Source organism: Engraulis encrasicolus, chromosome 8 (assembly GCF_034702125.1).
Source record: "Engraulis encrasicolus isolate BLACKSEA-1 chromosome 8, IST_EnEncr_1.0, whole genome shotgun sequence".
Lineage (NCBI taxonomy): Eukaryota > Metazoa > Chordata > Actinopteri > Clupeiformes > Engraulidae > Engraulis > Engraulis encrasicolus.
In genome coordinates, this window is record NC_085864.1 from 53554413 (window position 1) to 53573361 (window position 18949).

The 18949-nt window shown below is 41.5% G+C and overlaps 2 protein-coding genes across 2 annotated transcripts; one reads left to right on the top strand and one right to left on the bottom strand.

Annotated features, from left to right (window-relative positions):
* Positions 1-436: 436 nt before the first annotated feature.
* LOC134453983 (putative gustatory receptor clone PTE03) lies at positions 437-1399 on the top strand. The gene has a single exon (XM_063204728.1). The coding sequence runs from the start codon at positions 437-439 to the stop codon at positions 1397-1399; it is 963 nt and encodes a 320-aa protein (XP_063060798.1).
* Positions 1400-10026: 8627 nt separating this feature from the next.
* On the bottom strand, positions 10027-10968 carry LOC134453984 (olfactory receptor 11A1-like). Its single transcript, XM_063204729.1, has one exon. The coding sequence runs from the start codon at positions 10966-10968 to the stop codon at positions 10027-10029; it is 942 nt and encodes a 313-aa protein (XP_063060799.1).
* Positions 10969-18949: the final 7981 nt, after the last annotated feature.

The following is an 18949-nucleotide window of genomic DNA, read 5'->3' on the forward strand; positions in this document are numbered from 1 at the left end:
AATGTATACATTTAGGAGGACCTAGGTATTCATTACAAGTGGCAGATGCTGTAGATCAATGTCTACATTTTGGAGGACCTAGTAAGTGTGCATGCCGGGCAGAGTAAGTGTACAGGGGTACAGTGTTGTCTTCGTCTTGTGCAGGGCTGACTACAACATCACACTTGGCCTGTTGGCATTGCATAGGTGGACCATACATTTGATTTTTTTTTTTTTTTTACAATTTGCTCAGAGGGCAAGCAAAACAAAAGGCTCAAAGAATGGTAGCTTAGCTGTCAACTGCTGTCACAAATGTACAAAAAAACGCCACATAGAAAGTGTGTTATAGGAAGTAGTTCAGTCATCATAAAAGCAAGGCAAATGTATTCATCTGACACACAGCTGACTAGTGCACTCCATTGGAAATAGATGGAGGGGCGGAGGGGGGAGGCTGACAATGGAAAACGTATCCAGTCACATGCATCACGTTTTCATTCTGTATGGCATACAGGAGCTGGGCAGAAACAAGCCATTGTATTTCTTCTTGACATTCATTTTGTACGTGGCGATTATCACTCTTAATTTAAGTTTAATTGCAACTATTGTAGTGGAGAAGAGCCTTCATGAGCCCATGTATATTTGCCTGTGCAACCTTTGCGCAACTAGTCTTTATGGCACCGTTGGCTTCTACCCTAAATTTTTGATCGACTTGTTGTCCAACAACAAAGCAGTGATTTCCTATGCAATGTGTGTTACCCAAACGTACATCATATACACCTCAGCTATGTGTGAGATTGCAATTCTGACCGTGATGGCTTATGACAGATATGTGGCGATATGCAAGCCGCTTAAATATCACAGCATCCTAACGCCCAGACGTCTTCTGAATCTACTGCTGCTGGCTTGGATATACCCGCTCTCTATGGCTGTCATATCCCTACTGCTGACACTAAGATTACCCATATGTGAATCACGCATTGACAAGCTGTTCTGTGACAATCCATCGATATTAAAGCAGGGCTGCAACTCTAACTCTGCGCACGTAAATCGCCTCTGGAGTATAATCATGATCGTTGGACAGGTCGCGCAGGCCGTTTTAATTTTTGCCTCCTGCACTCAGATCGTGCACATCTGCGTCGGTTCGAGTGAGGGCCGAACGAAGTTTATTCAAACCTGCCTACCGCACGTATTGGCTATCTGCATCTCCACACTCGCTGTGTTATTCGACCTGCTCTACAGCTGGGACGGCGCGGCCAGTCTGCCGCTGCACGTGCGTAACGCGCTGGGTTTGCAGTTTTTGATTTTGCCTCCGTTCTGCAACCCTCTCATATACGGCATGCAGCTCCCCAACATTCGACGGACATTTATTCGAAGTCTCCGCTGCTCCGGAAGAAGAGTAGGCTGCAAGAGAACTCACTGACCATGAGAATAAATATCTGTACACCACAAAAACTCCCTTGTTGTAATTTAATGGAAAACTTGGCACAGTGTTTCGACCTGCAAGCTTTTCTGGTGTGCGGATATTTTGTCCTTTTTCCTTGGTGTCCTGCACCCATGACATTTGCTTGTTGGGATGTGCGCTCACCTCACACGTTTTGACTCCCTGATGGTAGACCCTGGTTGAATAATCACCTGGTTGAATTGGACACGTAAGAAAAAACGGTAACACTTTATTTTAGGGATACATCTATTAGCACTAATACATACAATGTTAATGCCTGCATAAGTAACTTGTAAGGCATGTACTAAGCAAACGCTAAGGCCTACTAGGTCCTTGCCAAGGTTAAAATGGTAATAAATCCCTTATTGTGCATGATCAAGACATTTGCGAATACATGACTAACAAATGTTTGATTTTGCTTTGTACATGCCTTACAAGTTACTTATAGAGGGACATTGTATGTACTAGTGCTAATAGAGATGTCCCTAAAATAAAGTGTTACCGAAAAAACATGGTTGCATTTAGGATGTGTGGCACTGGATTGTGGACTAACGAATCCATGTCCTGTTGACACGCTATACTACTGGCAATGTTACAATAAATGTAATAAATGTCTAATATGTTGTTAAAAGACTATTATATTATTTAAGTTGTGCACAATTAAGGGGGTTCCCTTTAACAGATATATGATATACTGTATATGGTATCAACAGCAAAACCTTTTTATTTTTTTACATTTTTATGTTTCTATTTCATAATTATGCGTTATATGAAATGAAATGTTTCTTTTGTGATGAACAGTGGTATGCTAATGCTATAGTGTAGCATTTCAATATCACACTTTGGATTATTGTATGTGGGTTTAATTCAATTGTGGATTTGGAATATTTGCCATGACGAAATTATGACGAAATTATTATTTTAAAAAATAAATACAAATAATTTGATTATTAGGCCTACATCAAGATTATTATTTATTATGATACATTCATTCTTTTATTTCCGGCAGGTTCATACAGGGCTTGACATTAACTTTTTTTGCTTGCCGGCCACTGTGGCTAGTGGTTTTCCCAAGTCACTAGCCATCCAGCTATTCTACTAGCCACATTTTTTTTATCATGACGCTTTACATCTAACCTCAGAAGATGAGGTGCTTCAAGAAGATGAGTACATGGCTTTCTACATGGAGATAAAACAAACAAATAGAGACTGAGTAACTGAGCATTGTCTTGAACTTAAATACAAACAATTGATACACAAGGGGCAAAGTGCAGAATATACGCCATTCTGATGTCATACCATAAAATAAGCTACCTGCCAAATTGGCTAGTGACACTGAAATTGTTATCAGCCTTAGCCAGGTTTTACCAGCATTTGGCCGGTTGGCAGGTGCCAGTGTCAAGCCCAGGTTCATTACAATAAACAGGAGGTGAGAGATCCTGGTTTCACATCCATCACACTCAGTTTCTTCTTCCTTTTCTTTTCTCTTTTTTAACCTTGCAATGATTGAATAAAAATAAAAGAAATAAGAAACTGTGTGTTATCTATTTTCTACATTATAAGACTGCTTCCGAGCCACACCAAGAACCTAGTGGAGTGCGGCGTGTGGAAAAGGTGAAGGAGGAAGTCAGGTCTGAAGTAAATGGACAAGCATAGAGACATGATGCTGGATCACCAGCTTCTGATTTGATATAAATAAAACCAGAACAAGTTTGGGAGACATTTGTCTGAGATGGTCAAAGATAATGATCCAAGTGCTGACTGTGTAATGTGTAGGCAACTTTGTGTGAGGCTATAAACACATTTGCTATATATGCAGACAACTGGAATGGCTGACCTGGCCTGTCACAAATGTGGGAACCGAGAAGTCATCATAACTGAATAGAGATGTGTCCATCCAACCCAGGCCAAAGACCATACTGTACATGTTTTGTATGCCAATAAGAAGATTAATCTTTACGTAAAGAGCAAATTCGTGGATGATTTTAAGGGCTTTTGTTGCACAGTTCTGTGCAGCTGTGATATTGTTTTGCAGGACAGATTCTGCAAATTTCCTACAACTCCATATACTCAATATGCCGATATATATCGTTATGGTGATATAAAAGTGTATATTCTCCTATATCGTGATAGTAATTTCATCAATTTTATACAATTGAATATCATTTAATTACATTTCATGTTTTCACAATACACACTATAAGTTCATGTAACTGTAAAAATAAGAATAAAAAGATTCATTTTAAAGAACGGTTGTTTTGCGACATGAAAAAAATAAAGAGCTATATAACTCGTGATATAGTTTTTTTTCCATATCGCCCAGCCCTACGAACACGTTTAACATGACTGAGAAGACAATTTTACAACAGTGGCGCAGGGCCTCATAAGCAGACGCTGTGTGATCGAGCTTAACAAAAAATTATACTATAACTGCTAAAACATTCCCTAACAAAGCAATTGCATTTATGTTTTAGTCCAAGTCCCTCCAATGCTTGAAAGTGGCCGAACGGCTGTTGCGGTGGGCCCATCAACATCTTCTGAGTCTGCGGGCCGTGTATTTGCTGGGCACTGCCAACAGGGTGGTGGATCTGCTGTCCCTATAGACCCCTTTAGAGTATGTAAACAGGTATGACGTAATTTGGCTGCATGCGCACCGCTGCCTCAAAACCTTCCATGCTCCGTTCACTTGTACAGAGACTCGACAGGTGTTTTTTTTCTCAAATAAGATAACGGATGCTCGTGCTAACCTCAGATATGCAGTGGACACCAAGGATACGGGTATTCTAGTCTAGAGTGGAGGAGACAGATGGAGAGGGAGAGATGGAGAGGCTTGTTGATTTGTTCAGTTGCTGCCCTGCCTGAAGCATAAGAAGCATAAACACTACTCTATCAAGTACCAGAGAGAGAGAGAGAGAGAGAGAGAGAGAGAGAGAGAGAGAGAGAGAGATGGAGAAGGAGAAGGAGAGAGAGAGAGAAAGAGGGAGTAACAGAGTAGTAGGGAGTAGTAGATCCGAGCTATTTATGAGAAGTGGCAAATATTGGAAATGTCCCAGTGTCCAACTAGTTTGGACTAGCTTGGGGAGATGAAGAGATGAGAAGGAGAGAGAGAGAGAGAGATAGAGAGAGATAGAGAGATGAAGAGAGAGAGAGAGAGAGAGAAAGACGGAGTTACAAAAAATATTGGAAATGTCCCAACAAGAGTCCAACAAGCCTGAGGTTTGGACTAGCGTGGGAAGATGAAGATATGAGAAGGAGAGAGAGAGAGAGAGAGAGAGCAAGAGAGAGTGAAACAGAGAGAGAGAGAGAAAGAGAAGGAGGGAGTTAGAGAGAGAAGGAGGGAGAGAGAGAAGGAGGGAGAGAGAGAGAGAGAAAGAAGCAGAAAGAGAATGAGTAACAAAAAATGAGTCTCACTATGGGCCAGTTGGAGCAGTAGATCCTGGTGATGCGGGTGCCGCACATGGGGAGGCGTGAGGTCAGCCCACCGCCCACCGCCACCTCGACCAGCGTGAAGAGCCAGGTGAACAGCACCAGGTGCAGCACGCGCCGCGGCGTCATCACCGAGTGGTACTCCAGCGGACGGCACACCGCCACGAAGCGGTCGTACGCCATCACCGCCAGGGACGTGTACTCGCAGAACACGTAGTAGAATATTAAGCAGTTCTGAGGAGCAGTGAAGCAGAGGAGTACAATCAGAACACATAGAACATGAAGCAGTTCTAGAACACGTAATAGAATATGAAGCAGTTCTAGAACACATAGTAGAATATGAAGCAGTTCTAGAACACATAGTAGTATATGAAGCAGTTCTGGGGAGCAGTGAAGCAGAGGAGTACAATCAGAACACGCAGTAGAATATGAAGCAGTTCTAGAACACGCAGTAGAATATGAAGCAGTTCTACAACACCTAGTAGAATATGAAGCAGTTCTAGAACACCTAGTAGAATATGAAGCAGTTCTAGAACACCTAGTAGTATATGAAGCAGTTCTGGGGAATAGTGAAGTACAGGAGTACAATCAGAACACGCAGTACAGTGTTGCCAGATGTACGATAATTATCGTATTTGTACCATGATTTTGTCCTCTGTATGAAAAAAAAAGATGTACGATAATTTCAGAGTTGTCATACAGTTCATTTAGATGCCTTGAAAAAACAATTTGGGTCTTGTACGATAATATCCCCCCAAAAAGCCCCAAAAAGCCATAATTCTGATGCTTTGGTGATAATTCAGCATTTCCCATCTGGCAACACTGAGGTAGTGGAATATGAAGCAGATCTGGGGAGTAGGGAAGTGGAGTAGGAGGCTACAGTCACTTAACCCGTTAAAACACGACACTATACATTTGCTGTTGCCAGAATGCCAATGACCGAGCCATAGTGCATTACTTAACACACAGAGGACTGAATGCCCTTCAGAGGGCAATTTGACATGTCTCCAAAAACAAATCTGTAACTCTGAGTTTTTGTCATTGAAACATATAACTCACACCATTAGAAACCTCAGACCTACCAGATTTCAAATATATATATATATATATATATATATATAAAATAAATTATATAGCTGGCCCAATTTAAAGATGTGTCACATGTAAAGTACCGGTGCTTGAGTGGCTATTCAGAGGTGACAACACGCCCCTTTCATCTAGGATAAACACAGCCATGCTGCTCACTTGGCCACAGGACAAAGAGAGTGACAGTTGGGTGTGCTATCAGAGCACATGGAGATTGACAGGGGGGTGTGGGCCATTAGAGGTTTTTCACACCTATCTCATTAGTATTCAACTGAGACAGGCAGTGGCAGTGGCATAGTCTTTCTTTTTTGCATTTTGTATGAAAACAACAAAACATTTCTAAATGCCCTTTTTACTTTTATGCAGCGAACACATTTGTTTACAAGATTCAAACTTCAAAAGTCTTGGCTAGATATATTTATTGTGTGTTTTCTTGCACTTTTTGAAGACCTCTGAAACCTGTTTTTTGTACAGTTGTGTTTATACTCAATTTAAATAAAACATGTTTGTATGACAGGCTTTTCAGAATACAACCATATATTCCACTTTTGCAGAGATGCTTACTGAAAATACTTGAAAATGTCAGGGTGGTGCAAGCAGCCTAAAAGCCTCTGAAAGACCTTAGACCTTAAGGCCCTCTGTTATGTAATGTTATGGGCAGCCGTGGCCTAGTGGTTAAGGAGATGGACTTTAGATCAGAGGGCTGCAGGTTTGAATCCCACCCTTACCTCTCCCTATCTCACTCCATGGTGGAGGTGCCCTTGAGCAAGGCACCTAAGCACACATTGCTCCAGGGACTGTAACCATTATCCTGTACTTAAAAAACTGTAAATCGCTTTGGATTTTTAAAAAAAGCATCAGCTAAGTGTAATGTAATGTAAAATAGTAATAGTAATAGTAAGCTTTGGAACCAGCTTCCAGATGACGTAAAAAATGCACCCACTATTGATACTAGACTCAAGACAAAGCTGTTCTCAGATGCTTTCCCCTAGCTTAAATTTATCATTATTATTTTTATTTTGATGTTTATTTAATTTGTTTTATTTTATTTTATTATTATTTTTACCTTGTGTTTTATCTTAATGTTTTAAATGTTTTTTGACTCTAATTTATTTCCTTCTTTCTTCCCTGTTTCCTTTCATTTACATTTGTTAACTTTGTGAAGCACATTGAGTTGTACCTGTGTATGATATGCGCTATATAAATAAACTTGCCTTGCCTTACTAGTCATAGTAAAGTAATACTATGGTAAATAACCTAACAATGACTATTACAGCGTGCCACTGGCGGTACTGTGTGGATTTGGGGGCAACTTATAGGGGCAGCCATGGCCTAGTGGTTAGAGAGTTGGTCTTTCAATCTAGAGGTTGCGGGTTCGTATCCCCCCTGACCTTTCCCTACATCTCCATCCATGGCTGAAGTGCCCTTGAGCAAGGCACCTAACCCCACATTGCTCCAGGGACTGTAACCATTACCCTGAATAATAATAACTGTAAGTCGCTTTGAATAAAGTGAAAGCGTCAGCTAAGTGCAATGTAATGTAACTTGATTCCCGGAAGGAAACTAAGGTGTCGTGTAGCTACCACAAATGCACAAAATACCCACATGAACCAGCATCACTGGGTACTGACAAGTCAAGGGTAGCGTGAGAAATACAACAGCATATTGGAATTAGCAGAACTGGTCCTTTAAGTACATTCAGATACAGTATTACTGTGAAAGGAGGCCATTGGTTATTACATATTCACTCAGCAAACCCTAACCGCAACCCTAGAGACCCAACATTTTATGTAAGACACATTTTGGCGCCTGACAATATGTCCATTTTTACATTTCTGATAAAATTCAAGGAAAGGTTATGGTAACACTTTATTTTAGGGACACATCTATTAGCACTAATACATACAATATTAATGCCTGTGTAAGTAACTTGTAAGGCATGTACTAAGCAAAATAAGACAGTTGTTAAGCATGTATTCACAAATGTCTTGTTCATGCACAATTAGGGATTTATTACTAATATAACCTTAGTAAGGACCAGTAAGCCTATATTTCTATTTATTAGTAAGTAGTAAGTGACAGAATACAATGTGTATAAGCTCCCGACACACTGTGTGAACAAACCCTGAACAGTGTGAAAACAGATGCAGAATAAGGGTCCCTATTCTAAAGTGATGCACTGGTCAGCCCAGATGGCTCAGGGCCTCTGCACTACCAAAGTCCTAGGGCCCCCACTTCACCCAGGCCTGCACTACCTAGCCCCCCCCCCCCGATCTACAAAGTGTAAGGGTATATCAAATAATTATTTTTTACCCAGCTGAGTCATCTAGTTTTCTCTTGTTCATATCAATGAGAGGGAGGTAACAAGAGCCTATATATAGCAAGGATTGAACGTACACTTGTCAATGGCGGTGGGTTGGTGAGATGTAATTTTTTTTCATGTACCACTGAGTTTTAATTGTAAAAAACCCCAAAATAAATGCAGAACATTAGAATAATAGTTTTGAAGCAAAACTAAACTACTCTTTTGTGATAATTAAGTGAATGTTTGAGAACATTAGCTTCAAGAAGTGCAGTGCATGATGGGTACGCAATCTAGGCCAACAGACAACCTACCCAGCTCTGAGCCTACGTCCTTAGCTCCTCCCCCCACTTGTGAAATTTAGTTGCTATCCAAACAATTTGCCATGTACGTAACAACAGAAATATTATCATTGCTGCATTGGCCATGCATTGCATTTCTGACTAAGGGCGTAGCCTACCCATCATGCACTGCGCTTCTTGTAGCTAAGTTTTCTCAAACATTAACTTATTTATCAGAAAAGAATAGCTTAGTTTCGCTTCCAAACTATTACTCATCGTTATATTCTGCATTTATTGTAGGGTTTTTACAATTAAAACTAATTGGTGTATGAAAAAATGACATCTCACCACCCACCGTCATTGAGAAGTTTACGTCCAATCCTTGCTATATAATGCTTCCAATTACTCATTGACATAATGAGAAGAATAAGTGAGATCTTCATACCTACTGAGACTTATGTAGACTCTGAAATGTTCTTACACTTTGCTTCCCGGGGGGGGGGGACGTAGAGTGGGGGCCCTAGGTAGTGCGGGGGCCCTAAGCCATCTGGGCTGAGCAATGCTTCACTTTAGAATAGGGACCCTTATTCCACATCTGTTTTCACACTGCTCAGGGTTTGTTCACACAGTGTACCAGGAGCTTATACACATTGTATTCTGGCCCTTACTGCTTACACATAAATAGAAATCTAGGTCTACTAGGTCCTTACTAAGGTTATATTGGTAATAAATCCCTTATTGTGCATGAACAAGACATTTGTGAATACATGCTTAACAACTGTCTTATTTTGCTTAGTACATGCCTTACAAGTTACTTACACATGCATTAATATTTTATGTATTAGTGCTAATAGATGTGTCCCTAAAATAAAGTGTTACCAAGGTTACATATAATCACACACGTCCTGTGATACAAAATTCAAATTTCCACAATCATTCTTTATTGATAAAAACATGAGAGATGGTGCCAGGAATTTCGTGAGGGCCCTCGTGCCCTCCCGCTTTGGCCTTGTGCCCTTGAAAAAAAAAATCTGCCATAAGGCCACAGTGGCATTGATGCCCTCTGACCAAGTTTTGCGGTTTAGCATTAAGCCGGACACCTAATTGATTAAAATGCATGAAATTGCATTTAAGAAACACAAATCCCCAGTTCCTCCCAATCCCCCGTCCAAAAATATGTCCTCCTTTTTGCTGTCACGGAGATGGTCACCCTACCCTTCACACAGTCTTGTATTTTGCACTGCATTCACTCTGAATTAACACCGGCCAGCCTGCAAAATGCTGCTTACATTTTGATGTAACTGCTAGAAAAGACCAACTTACCAACCACTTTTATCAATTAGTATTTTGCTTTAATTTATGGCCAAGGTGCCCTGGCTTTTGGCCTTTGTGCCCTTAAAAAAATGACAACTTAAAAGGCCAGGTGGCCTTGCCCCTAAAATGACAAAATTCCAGGCCTGGATGGTGCCCTCCATCCTTTTACTGAAAAGCAAAGAAAAAATGAATGAAAATCAAAGGGGCGTCTTCTTCTCTGTCATTTTCATGATTTCTAAGCACCCTTGTCTAATCATAGGCATCTTTAGCCCATACATGACGGGGTTAAAAAGCGGTGGAATCATCAGGAAGTATAACGAAATAATGACTCGCAGTACGTCTGGCATGTTTGCTTTCCCCAATCTGCTCTGAATCATTTCGAAGGAGCAGCAGATGCCGTAGTTTAGTAGCGAGACGAGGTGAGGGCCACACGTGCTCAGGGACTTCCGCTTGGCCTCGCGACTGGCCCTGAACGTAACACTGATCACCCTGATGTAGGAATAGAGTATGATTAGTAAAGGGCCGCCAATGAACAAAACGGTGGTGTAGAGGCCAAATATGCTGTTCATGGTCGTATCCGAACAGGCCTGTCGCACAAGCAAGTAGTTGTCACACCAGACCTTCTGGATGACGTTACCACACAGCTCCAGCTGCACGTTTAAAGACAGGGTGATGGTGAACTGGCAGAAGGAGGACGACCACGCGAGAGCAAGCAAAATACACACTTTCCTCTGTGTCATTATGGTGTTGTACTGCAGCGGGTGACAGATGGACGTGTACCTGTCGTACGACATGACCGACAGATGGCAGAACTCAGCCGTGGCGTACGTGTACATGCAGTACATCTGTAGGTAGCAGTACACCAGAGAGATTTCATGCGAGTCGGAGATGACGTTGACCAGCAGACAGGGGAATAGGCTGGTGGTACCGTACAGCTCATTCACACACAGGTTGCAGACAAACAGGTACATGGGCTCATGCAGAGTGCTGTTCACACAGATGGCCGAAATCACCAGGACATTGGCAAATATTATGCTGCCGTACAACAGCAATATTACAGCAAAATAAAAATATGCAGTATTACCAGTGTCAATGTATCCTGCAAGGACAACAGTAGAGAATTTTGTTAAGTTTGTCATGGTTATCGTCACACATATGTAATATGAGGGGAAAAGTGTTTGAGGTATGTTGTTAGGTCATGATGGCAGCTGTCCCAAAGCCTAATGATCCTTCTTGCAATGTGGCCCGTGTACAGAGATGAAAAATAAACTGAATATAAAACAGTATAATATAATATAATACAGTATAATACAATAAAATACAATACAATACAATACAATACAATATACAGTAGATGATCTGTGCCCCCAACACTACTTGCTAGTACACCCTGTGTGAGAGAGATGAAGCTGTGGTGCAACTAGAGTATATTTAAATGGAGCTATTGTATTGTAGTAGGCGTCAATGCATGACAGCCTCACCCAGGGACCAGCTTCTGCTGAGTCATTACATCATATTGTATCTGCTATAAGTGGGAAAGAGGTCAATGGGAGGAAAATAGTAAAGTAACTAAGTTTTTAGATTGTTTTAAAAAAATGTGTTTTTTTTTTTTACAATTTAAGATTTACCACTTAGCTGAACTATTAACTTGTATGTTTATTCTTCTTGTCAGCTGAACTATGACCTTATCTGGTTAAACTAAAGATTCTGTTAGTGATTACTTGTTAGGGGCTAATAAAGGCATGCCACCACTGTTAGCAGACGGGGCTTGTATCATTTCTGTAACATCTCTGTGATGAACAAGACTCCCATTCTGCTGCAGAATGTTAAATGTTACCTCTGTCTCCTGTGTGGGTTTTCTTTCAGGTAAATTTTAATAAGGTGATACAGTGAATTTATTCACATATTCCCTGCATTGCATCGCATTGCATTTGCTGTGTGGTAAGCCCACTTCTAGGCACTAACATTCGCAACGCTAAGCAGTTCCGAGACGCTAAAACAGCTAATTTTGCTAATGTGGAAGTCGGCCCTACACCGTAAACCCCAACATGTTCCACTAACTCAAAACTTTTGTGGAAACTTATTCCCGTTAAAGTTTTAGTTTTGTGACCAAATGTTTTATGTAAATACTACATACATTCATGCATATGAAGGACACAAAATCTTTAATCTCAAAAACTTTGAAATGACTGAAAAGATTGAAAACATTAATTCCATAATTAGATTTTTTGTTTTTAGCAGCCCAAGTCAAGTATGTACTCCAAACTCTAAAATGCACAGAAACAATGGTTTACACAAAAGATTTGAGTTGAAAACTAAAACGTTTACGTAAGTCTTACATAAAATCAGACATGTTATGTGAAAACAAATGTTATGAGAAAAAATAAAATCTTGAATGTTTTAGTAGCTGCTACTCAAAGATCTAACATGCTCCATTGACATAAATATTTCGAGAATGATGCAAAAATCAATGCAATTAGTACTTAGCATTGAGTTACAATTTTAAAGTAAACAAGCACAGCTTTTTTTTTTTGCTATATTGGCTCTAAGTTGTTGATTTCAAAATCAAAAGTTTTATGTTTTCCCATTTTAGAGCCAAAAAAAAATCTTGGTTGGTTTATTGATTGGTTGGTTTATACTAATGCACTAGGCTACCACCCCTCTGTTTAAACCAAATATAACATGAGCTTTAATTCCACAAACGTGAACAATGCTTTATATCAAGTTTTTTTTTTATTTTGTTCCATGTCGTTGACAAACAAAAACAGTAGACAATAACACAACAATCATACAATACACAACAATCTGTTCAAAAATGTAGACCCAGTCTATACAGTCAACAGTCAATACATTACAAAGAATCAACCTCAACACATTAGGCAATTTAGTCATTTATTTGTTGTCCATTTCTGAATCTTTTATTAGGAGCTGGTGGCTGAAGGAAATCCATATAGCCTAACTTACAATAACATTTCTCCCAAAATAGTGTCAGATTTCACAACACAGTCAGTTGTTTATTCTTTGGAGTGTTGAGTAGAGCTGATGGATCATATAGTTCTGGTGGTCCCATATCCGCTGCCTGTGGAGCATAAATAGGCCTAATAAGTTTAACCCTCTAGCTACCAGAATTTTTTTTGAATAGGCCGGAATTCTACCAAGAATTCTGAGGAAAAATTGACATTTTGGTCATATTTTAAATAATGTCAAATAACTTGAAAAGACATGAAAAGTGTCAATTACAAGTTACTTTCATATTAAAGTAGAGACAACACACTTTCAAATGGTATATCATTTATGGATAATTAATTGTTCAGTATTCCCATAGAGTGCCTTTGATGTGGATTAAATGATAAAAATGTGATAAAATCCGATATTATCTAGGCCTATCTATCTATATATCTATATATTTAGGCCTATCTATCTATCTATCTATCGATCTCTCTATCCATCTATCTATCTATCCTTCGTCTATCCATCCATCCATCCAGGCGCAGAGGTAAGAACGGGTAAAAAAATCCAAGCCCGAACCGACATGGGCCCATGGGAATTGGGCCGGGCCCGGCCCGAGGCCGACTAATTATTGGATGTGTAGGCCCGAGCCCGAGGGAAGCCCGAAATTTCAAATTTATTTATAAGGAGGGGTGATCTATGATAACAAATCAAAGCCCTTAAATTAAAGCCATTAAAGTATTTTGTTACAAAATCTAAGTTAAATAGACTGTATAAACATGCAGGCCAGTGTTCACGCTAGAATTCTTACCGGCCGGACAAGTGGCCGGCTGTATTGCAGAATACTGGACATTTGAAATATCTAACGGACCTTCCGTCATATGGCCAAACACACACTCCCTAATGGGTCAAAGTGTAGTAAAGTGGTATTTTCTGCCAGCAAAACTTAAATTGCACTAACATTTGGCCAGTTGGCTGGTGTTGATTTAGAGCCCTGCTTGTGCGCACGGGCCGGGGAGTAAACGCGCGCTTTCTTTCACACTCGAGAGCTCGAACTGAAAGAGAGAGAAAAAACAGCCAGCCAACGTGCTGTGCGCAGATCCCTAAATTATCAACTCAAACAGTGCATTCTATCAGCAAACCCTAAGAGGATTTCCCTACTCAAATTGGGTAACGAGGTGATGACTGTAATAGTGCAGTAATGGTATCGACGCTACTGACATTTGAACTGTATTGCGCTGTGTTCCTGCGCTCTCGAAAGTAACGGAATTGGCACGTTCCGTAGGATGCTCTATGGGCTACACGTTTTGGCCGGTGATGAAAACAGTTATAAAGCCCTGCATGCACTTTTACTGGGACTTCTCGCGAGTCCATCTTTCTCTGGAATGTTTATCTTGACCCTCTGTAGCCTACTTTGAGATCCACCACCAATTTTCAGCAGAGGTAAAAGTGAAAGTGATTCGATGCTGCGATGCTGCGCATGCCATTGAGTCCCAAACCGTTAGGCTTGACTTCGCAACTGGGCATGATATGGTTTTGTAAATTCAATGCCCTTTGTTGTGTTCACTGATATATTGGTAAAAATAGCCTACAAAAAAAACAGAATCGTGACAGCACAGCAACCAGCGTGAGTCAAGTGATTAGAAGCATAACGTGATTGAGGACAACGACGGTGGGGACGAGAGCGCAAGCAATATTGCGTGCTGCTTATGACAAGTGTCTCTCGTGGCCAAAACACGGCCGAAATGCCGTTATTTATTTAATAAAAATTCATTGATCTAGCATCCATGCATAGTTTTAGTATATATTTTATAAGCACATACATAGCCTATTTATTTATTTAAAAAAAAAAAAAAACTGTCAACGATAGAGAAGCCGAACCCGACCCTACCCGAACGTAATGAGTGACATTTCAGGCCCGACCCGACCCGAAATTGGCTCGGGTTCGGGTTCGGGCTCGGGCCTGGGCCAAAAATCATAGGTCTAATCCAGGGTCAAAGTTGAACAATGAACATGTGACGACAACAAATGTCGTTCACCCAAAAGTCCTGTTTTCAAGCGGTTTGAAGCGGTAACTGTAATGGACTACACTAGCTATTAATGGTTGAACTAAACCATGCCAAAGACGTAAGGATAACCGTAGAAGTGTCCGTGATAGCAGACAGGACATGAATGGAGCTCTAAGGAAGTTTTCTCCCAATTTGGCACAGGTAAGACGCGCCAGGCATCACCGAGTAATACGGAATTGAAGTGCTACAAACACCACGTTGGTAGGCTATTATTGGAAGTTAGCATTCAACTCAACGTCTTCACGCACATTTTTATGAAGGACACGTGGAGTAGTAACAGTCCTTGACTGCTTTGCCAAAGCTGACACGCAAAATTTCACAGTTTCGTGAAAAATAAACAATAAATATCTAATTTAGTGCTTTTTTCAAACCTGCAATCCTCTGATCTTGTGGCCATTCCCCTATCCAGACCACAGCAGCTAAATCATTGTCTTGCTTTACCTAAGCATTTTTCTTTTGTAATTTCGCTCGAAATTAAATGTGAAAAACATTGCTAATTAAAGCTGGAGTCATGGGCCTGGTGGCCATCTGAACATTTTCATACCATGTACCTGGAAGTTTGAAAGTAGGTAAAGTTATATCCATATTGGGGATTGAACTTGCAACCTTTGAGATTGAAGATCAACTGTTTAACCACCACTCCATGGTTGCCTCAGCTGTTGTCATGACATCTAACCACTCATATGCCAGATAGAGTTCCAATTTACAAACTGAAAGACATTGTGTTAGGATGTCAGTTGTACTTAAAAACACAATGCCAACCAGAGTTAATTAATTGGTACCTGAAAACCTGTTGAGAACACCTAAAATGTGTATGTCATCTGGACATTTTTGCAATATTGAGTACTACAGCATAAACTTTTCTAGTTCATAGTACTGTTGGGGAATACAGTGTAGGACACAGTGGAGATTGCCCGACTCTCCTCCTGTATGGCTCTGGGCAGAGCTGCTACGGATTGCCCTTCGCTGGCCAGGCCGAGTTGTGGTTTCCCAAACTGCTCTATACAAAGCCAATTGGAGCCAATTTTGGACCCCTAGGGAAAATTCTTTCTCTGCACTTCAACCCATTTGGACTAGTGAATCACATTGAAGTACACATACTAGTCCGTAGCAGTGGGCTGCCTGCTGAGCGGGGGCCGGGGTGCAGTGTGGGGGTTAAGTGACTTGCTCAAGGGCACTTCAGCCGTGGTCCAGTTGGGCATTGAACCGGGAACCCTTGGGTTGCCAACCCAGTGCTCTAACCACTAAGCCACGACTGCCCTAGCTCCTATACAGAGACCCCTGATGCCTGCCAGTGAGAGCAGACTTGGGGTGAATCCCATTACACCCCTAGCCCTACGCAACATGATCTCCAAAAATTCCGTGCTCCTGGACACGGATGTTAAGGACACAAAATCCGTGTCCAGGAGCACGGATTTTGCCAAAATTCCGTGCTCCTAGACACAGAATTATTTTCCGTGATGGACACACAGAAGTGCTCTCTCTATACAGCTCTCTCTCTCTCTATACAGCTCTGTTTCCACAGTCTTGTGTTTTCTCAGGATTTTTCTAATTTCAAATATTTTTTCTCAAAAAATTTTTTTCTTACTGACAGGTTAGGGTTAGGGATTGTTTTGGTCTGGGCACAGCTATTTTTCTTTCATTCTTTATATGAATTTCATATCCTAGCAACCAACTGGAAAAGGTATTTCTCAAAAATATGTCTTTAATGACAGGTTAAGCTTAGGGAATGTTTTGGTCAGGGCACAACTTAAATAACTATAGCATTATTTTGTTTAGGATTAGCATTTGGTATGTATTTTCTAATGATAGAGTTAGCACAGTGTTGTGGTAATAGCCTTTAGAAAGCACTTCTGTGTGCCCATCACGGAAAACAATTCCGTGTCCAGGAGCACGGAATTTTGGCAAAATCCGTGCTCCTGGACACGGATTTCGTGTCCTTAACATCCGTGTCCAGGAGCACAGAATTTTTGGAGATCAGGCTGCCCTATGCGAACCCCTTTGCCTCCGTTTTGCGCGTCCACGTGTAGGGGTAGTGGCATCCCGATTCACGTTCAGACAGATGGGTAGGGGTAGGGAAAAGGGCTTTCCACCCCTCCGCGCGGATATTTCCCAACACCAGACTCCGCAACGGAGGGCTATGACAGGTTTTCCTGAATGCATTGCGAATTCATTTAAAAATTGGCGGCAAGCCGCGGCACCCACAACAGCACACAAGTTTAAAGTGGTAATAATTATTCCATTGCACTAAGTGTAACATTGTCCTAATGTTTTATGGCCCTTTTCTCTGTGAAACGCACATATAAACAATCGCTATTAACGTCAACCTAATGCATGGAATTAGTGACAGCTGTGAGTGTCATTCCGTGATTGTTGAAGGGGCATCCCAATCCATAGGGGTTGCGTTTCAAGCCCTACACCTTGCGGCTTTGTTTGAAAGCACGAGGGGCAAGAGGAAGGCAAAGGGGTAGGGGTGGAGATTAGTAATGGGAAAGGCCCTTGCTGTCACAGCTGGAGGGGGGCAGATCTGGCTCCTGGATCCAGCCCAGTTGCAGCTCTGGGTGTGGCCACTGAGGGGCCGGATGCCCTGCTGGGGTTCCGTGAGCCTGCGGTGGTCAACACCAATGAAACTCGACCAGAAGAACAATTTCTCAGGGGGGGGGGGTGCATTGGCCACGGTGTAGTACGGGGGCGTAGCCTGAGGACACGAGTGGATGGAAAACCCTTGCGCATGGTCATTGGTCAGTGGGTGCGATGGATACAATTTCCGTACTCCCTTGCGCATGGTCAGTGGGGGCGACACCATGATGGATAATTTGTGGCCAAATTAACGGCAGCTGTTGGTCAGCAGTAATTGCTGGGGGTAATTAAGGACAGCTGACAAACATTCACGCTGTCCTATGACCTGTTCCACACTCCGACCCTCGCGGAAGTGGCATTGCGTGCTTTCCTGATGCTTCCAATACTGACCGTAGAAGAAGAATACAATTTCCGTACTCCCCTGGCCATCATTTCGTACTACGCTGTTATGAGTAAGCCCTCTTGTCTCTACTCTCCTTTGGTCAACACCACCAGACATCATTGCACCGTGTGGATGGTTACAAATAAGTACCCCTTTAGTTTGTACCTTTTAATCACAACTATGTTCAGTTTAGTTCAGTTCAGTTCAACTTTATTGGTACCCGAAGACAAACTGGGTTTGCAGTTTAAAAGAGAAGATGGCGGTCCTTACATCAGAACCACAAGACATTTGACACATAAACATGGAGTCTAAAAAACAGATGTAGGCTACACAAAGAAATAAATAAAATGCTTGACATTTGACTAATACACATACAACATATACACACAAGGGGGGGGGGGGGATAAACTAAACTAAACTATGTGCCTAATAGGATACAAATGGCCCTTTGCTTCAGTAGACAACAGACTTTGTTTAGATGTAAATGGATAACAAATATCTGTGTTTAAAAAATATCGGCATGCATATTAACAGTGTCTTGATCTGTGCAACCACACAAAATACATAGATCTAGTGCCGCCTTACTGCTAAAATTATTTGAAAATAAAAAAAGACTGCGAATTCAGTCAGACAAAATATATTTTATTATGCCAAATGCGCCTTGAATCTGATCTTAGCTCTGTTTGGCCTTGACAGTCCAGGAAGAAGAAGGTGAAAAACACTGGGTAACCCATAGGAGAGGGCCGTACTGCAAAAACATTGGCCAACCCATCGAAGAGGGACCTGAAAAAAGAAGGTGAAAAACACTGGGTAACCCATAGGAGATTGCCGTACTGAAAAACACTGGGTAACCCAGAGGAGAGGGATGTGCAAAAAGAAGGTGAAAAACACTGGGTAACCCATAGGAGAGGGCCGTACTGAAAAACACTGGGTAACCCATAGGACAGGGCCGTACTGAAAAACACTGGGTAACCCATAGGACAGGGCCGTACTGAAAAACACTGGGTAACCCAGAGGAGAGGGACGTGAAAAAAGAAGGTGTAAAACACTGGGTAACCCATAGGAGGCCGTACTGTAAAACACTGGGTAACCCATAGGAGGCCGTACTGTAAAACACTGGGCAACCCATAGGAGAGGGAC